Genomic DNA, 5,201 nt, shown 5'->3' on the forward strand with positions numbered 1-5,201 from the left:
ATGGTGTTATTGTACTTTAATTGCAGCCCCTAGGCATCTTGTAATGCAATCATTGCATTAGCAAGTCAAAAGGTGTTGCTTCGCCCGATGACCTTTCATCCTTTCTCTGTCAGATCATAATCCGCGCCCACATGTATGTTGTAGCATGCTTTGTCACCTGTGTCCGTGTGGGGTATGACCACCCACTAGTTTTTTTCTACCAGTTAAGCTCAATGGCATCATCATTTCTTTTCTCGTCTTTTTTGCCTGGAGGAGTTCTCACTGCCCATAGGTTTAGGCATTTGAGTAGCAGTTTTTTTCGTCAGTTGTCATCTTGGACATGGAGAGTTCTGATCTGCTCTTTGATCAGTACTCGTCTTTGCTTTGCTGATGCATATCTGGTTATGTCTAGTTTTCAAGTGCGGCTGCTTCGGATTGTTACCAATGTTATAAGAGCATGAACAACCACCAGTCTAATGGTATAATATCAGGTATGCTAACAGTAAAGGCCCTCATACTTATAGTGGTGAATACATGAAACCTGTGGACCAAATCTCCCTCAACAGATCTTAAGGATGTTTGCAAGGGGTTCTTTTTGTGAGTGGTCTGTACAAGCCCATCTCTAGTGGGAGTTGTTACAATACCCATAACAAGTAATAGTCCTCCGCTGGTTTTTGAAGTCCAAAAGTGTGAACAGCTGTTCCACTTATTCGGTGGCGTCGCACTACTCATTTAAAGGGTCAAGTTTCTCGCCCTTTTCGCCTAAGTTTTGGGCCAAAATGAGATGCACCATCTCATTTACTTGGGTTGCTTCCTCGCCGAAATTGTAGACAATTCTCATGCTTTGGGTGTCTTGGCCTCTTTTAACTTCTGCCATCAATGAAGGTAAAGAAACCCACTTGTCTCTTAGACTCATTCGGTCCTTTGTGGGTCCTCCCACAGGAAAGATTACAGATAGCTTGCTGTGCCAGAAACATTCCTTTCCAATGGTACCTAGCCCTCCATCCTAAGTCAAGCATTGTTACAATAATACCACATCAGAGTTGGTAAAATCTGATCAGTTTTTTCAATCTGTTGAGTGTATTAAACTAATATGACTTGCATTTTCTTGGGTAGACTCACTGGTATGGGATGTAAATTTTTACGAAATTAAGGGTATGACAGACATAACCCAGAGAAGCAAATTTGAGAACCTAGCAGCACTGGTAAATTTAGGCAATGAATATGTGGTCAGTTGAATTCTGCCCTTGGAGAGCCAAATTCAGATTAGGATTTTTTTTTTTTTTTTTTGTTTGGTTCAGTATAGTCTTGATAAAGTAGGTTCTCACTCTCAGTTTGAAGTTTGACCAGACTCTGCAAATGAGATTGTTTCTCTCTTCTTTTTTTTTTTTGGGAATTTTCCCCTGCAGACCCACAAATTCATCCCGTAGAATGAAGTTTGTGATTGAATCTTTGAGATCACATCATGAAATTATAAATGATAGACAGTCCTCTTCTTTTGGTAAAGTATTAGTTTGTGTAAAGTAAAGCATTATGGAACCCGTAAGTACAAATTGATGCTTCTTTACAACTGATAGAGAAAGAGAGAGACATCATACAGTAGAGACAAGAAACATTTAGGCATCATCAATCATATTGTTCAATGGTTTTGGTCCATAATTCTCTTTGATCTAAGAAGCTTAAGCAGCATTCTTGCCTTTGTCTTGATCGTCCCACTGCACTGGCTCTGAAGCAAAAACAACAACTGTGACAAAACTCCTGCAGAAATGGCTTCTTCCCTTGCCCGTAATGAATCAGTGCATAGCACCATAAGAGAGCTAACAGCGTTCTCACTGCCTTGGTGATCTGATACTTTGAAAGTCATCTTAACCAGGGCCTTAACACCATTGGGATTGTTAAGGACCGCCTCTCTTCCACTCTCTACTCCTAAAAGCACTTCTAGTACTGCTATTGCCAATGGCGCTGCGCTTTTTTCTTTCACTTGGGCATTGGAAATGTAGCTTATGAGTCCATCTACTGCCCCTTCCCTTATCAAATTTTCTTTATTTGATTCTACGGAGCACAATGCCAACATGGCTTTGATTCCGGCTTCAGAAGCCTCGCAGTCATGGTGAACAAGGAGGACTATCCCCTGTAAGAGTTGGTGGGTCGTTCCAAGCGTAGCACAGAGCTCTTTAGTTTCTGAGGAAGATGAAATTGCCTCCAGAAGATTACATACACTTGTCTTTATCATGGGAGTCCCGTGTTTGAACAAAACAACCAAAGATTCTAATTTTGACTCCTCTTTCAGCATGTTTAGGCACCCCAATTCACTGAAAGCCAGCAATTTCAAGGCACAAGAAAGTGCTTCCTCCACAAGCTTCAAACTGTCCCTATATTGCTCGGCTTCGACCTGTCCAAATACAAGTTCCAATAGCAATGGCAAGAAGCCCAATTGGATCATATAAGAATTCCTAGATGACAATTCATCACTCGAAACTCGAATTGCTTTGAGCGTCTCAAGCTTGTTCTCCAATGAGGATTCCTGAGATTGAAGGCTGCACTTCATTGCAGCCAATGAGGGGCCAGGACCCATTACCGTCAAGCTCTCAGGATCCACTTGTTGACCTGTTTGAAGCCACTGATCTATCAAATGGCGAAGAGTATGGTTTGGAACCATAGATGGATCATGGAGCTTCTGCATTGTGACAGGGCATGTGAGGTTGCCTGCAGCCAGCCATTGTTCTATGCTGGACCGATCGTACGTTTGGCCTGTGGATAGAGTGACTGGATCTGTAAACAAGTCTAGACTAATCGGGCATCTGAACAAGTGGGGTATCACCATTTCAGCCTCGTTCATTGAGGAGAACCCAAGCTTTCCAGCAGACTCCAAAAAACTAGTGGGAATTGTTCAAACTGAGAATCCAAGAAATGGGTGCTGAGGTAGTCTGTGAGAGTGAGAGTGAGAAAACTGATGTAAATCCAATTTGTAGGAATTAGGAACATGAAAGCATTGAGAAAAAAGGGAAGAGTAATGGTAAAAAAGAAAGCTAGTGGGGTTCCAATTCAGATTCCAGAGCAAAAGTTGAGAAATGACAGGAGGAGGGTGAGTAATCAACGGAAAATGGGAGGAGGGAGAGAGAAGAGAAAACAAAGAGAAATGGAAGCAATAAAGAGGAAGTGATGGGAAAAGAAGTAGGCAGAAAGGTTTAAGAGTCAGAACCCATAGTAGCAGTTCACACTGGCAGACAACACATGAGAGAGAGAGAGAGGGAGGGAGAGAGAGAGAGAGAGAGGGAAAAGTGCAATCTTAGTTGGAAGGAAAGAGAGGAGAACACCCACATACAAACACCAAGAGAGGGACGGCCAAAGAAAACCAAATGGGCCTTATCCTATTCCTAGTGAGGAATTGCTACTAATAATATTTGAATAATTTAAAGTGATGGACCCCCAACTCTCCCCATATATTTATTAGCCCAGTCAAACTGACCCACCTAAATCCAAAATAATTGTTAAATGTCTTTGAAGGTTGAATCTTACCCAACCATTGAGAGTTGAAAAGGAAGTGTGTGCTTCACAGAGAGAGTGATGGTAGTCACAAGGCTCATGAGAATATCAATAATCAATGATATGCCAAAACCACCCCCTTAAAGAATCTAATTCATCATCATTCTATCTTCACACAACTCCCCTGTTTCCTCATACTCTTTATCACCTCATTTAATCATTCCACACAAAACTCCAGCTTACCAAGTCAAGCATTTCATTTGTATCCAAATATTGGGATAACTTCTCAACTCATCCGTCCTTTTTATTGACTGACTACATACCATCTGTCTCTACACTTAGTTTACTCTGTTTGGGTGATGACAAGTTTAAAGAAAGAACAAGGAATTATTCAAAAAAGAGTTTCTTACTCTATCTCTTCTTATGTGTATCCACTAGGATTAATCAATCTACTTTGTTTGGGTCATGGAAAGATTAATGTAAATACAAGAAGTTATTCAAAAAGAGATGTCTTGTTATGTGTACCTTCCACCACTTATTTTACTTTATTTGTACTATGATATTTTTTTTAAAAAAAAGAAAAAGAAAAAAAAAGAGCAAGGAATTATTCAAAAAGAGGTTCACACTAAAAAATAAAAAGTAATTTTCTATTATGAAAATAGAAAATATGATTTTTTTAAATATATCTTTTATCATAAAATAAAAAATAATTTTTTGTTCTTAAAAACAAAAAATATAATATTTCCACAAAATATATTTTAATTATTTTCACTTGTTTTGTAAGAACCATTTAAAAATAATAATTATATAAATGTAAAAATAATTAAAAATAAAATATTATATTAAAATATTTTAAATATATATATGTTTTATAAATTGTTAATAATTTTCAAAAATTATTTTTCAAAATTACTTTTTGAAAATACTAATCAAATAGGGCCTTAGGAGGAGGAAAGGAAAATAAAGATGACTTTTCCTTCATAATCTTATCTCTCTTTCTAGGCAAAGAAAAAAAAATTAAAAATGCATCCATCTTAAAATGAAATTTATTATATTTAATTTTTATGAGTGTTATTTTTAATAGTCGCTTTTTGGGGTGGTGTAGGTATCAATCAATCAAAAGAGCTCACACGCCCAAAATGTCACTTTCTACCTCTCTCTCTATCTTTCAATTTTCTTCTCTTACTCCAATTAGATATATCTTATCCTACCATATCTTTCTTAAATACTCCTACAAATATATATACTTAATATTTAATATTATATCAAATTGGTGCCCTAATATTATTTATTTTCTATGATAATTCAAATAAAAAAATTACTATTTTTATAATTTTGGTTTGAGAAGCATGCATGGATCATGTCATAACTTTTACTAAGACATAATTTTTTTTAAAAAAAAAAAGAAATACCTAAATGCAGTTTTTATCGTAAATTTAATGTTAAGTAACCTGACCTCTGAATTCGATACGGTTTTTCACAGACCACTTTTTCCAAAGTAAGGAGTCACACTTAGGGTTTTTTTTTTTTTTTTTATTTACCCTTTAAAAATAAAATAAAAATAAGTGGCGACTCCAAGTCATTTTCTTAATAAATAAAAATCATTTTCAAACGAAAATCGAGCTCGTCATTGAGTGGAAACGCATGAGCCGAAATGCGGGATCCGTAGCCCTTCTTGTAAATTTTATTTTTTTTTATGCATTCAAATTAAGAGTGTGTTTAATAACGATTTTAAT

General features: G+C 36.8%; 1 protein-coding gene across 1 annotated transcript; it reads right to left on the reverse strand.

The window, feature by feature from the left end:
• Window positions 1-1,513: 1,513 nt before the first annotated feature.
• LOC100267170 (U-box domain-containing protein 26) lies at window positions 1,514-3,346 on the reverse strand. The gene has a single exon (XM_002262668.5). It carries the CDS (start codon window positions 2,816-2,818, stop codon window positions 1,619-1,621), a length of 1,200 nt encoding a protein of 399 aa, XP_002262704.2. The 5' UTR covers window positions 2,819-3,346; the 3' UTR covers window positions 1,514-1,618.
• Window positions 3,347-5,201: the final 1,855 nt, after the last annotated feature.

This window comes from Vitis vinifera, chromosome 4 (assembly GCF_030704535.1).
Source record: "Vitis vinifera cultivar Pinot Noir 40024 chromosome 4, ASM3070453v1".
Lineage (NCBI taxonomy): Eukaryota > Viridiplantae > Streptophyta > Magnoliopsida > Vitales > Vitaceae > Vitis > Vitis vinifera.

What these genes read in the sequence shown, in the direction of transcription:
- LOC100267170 (XM_002262668.5), bottom strand. Translation starts at nt 2,818, where the DNA reads ATGAACGAGGCTGAAATGGTGATACCCCACTTGTTCAGATGCCCGATT.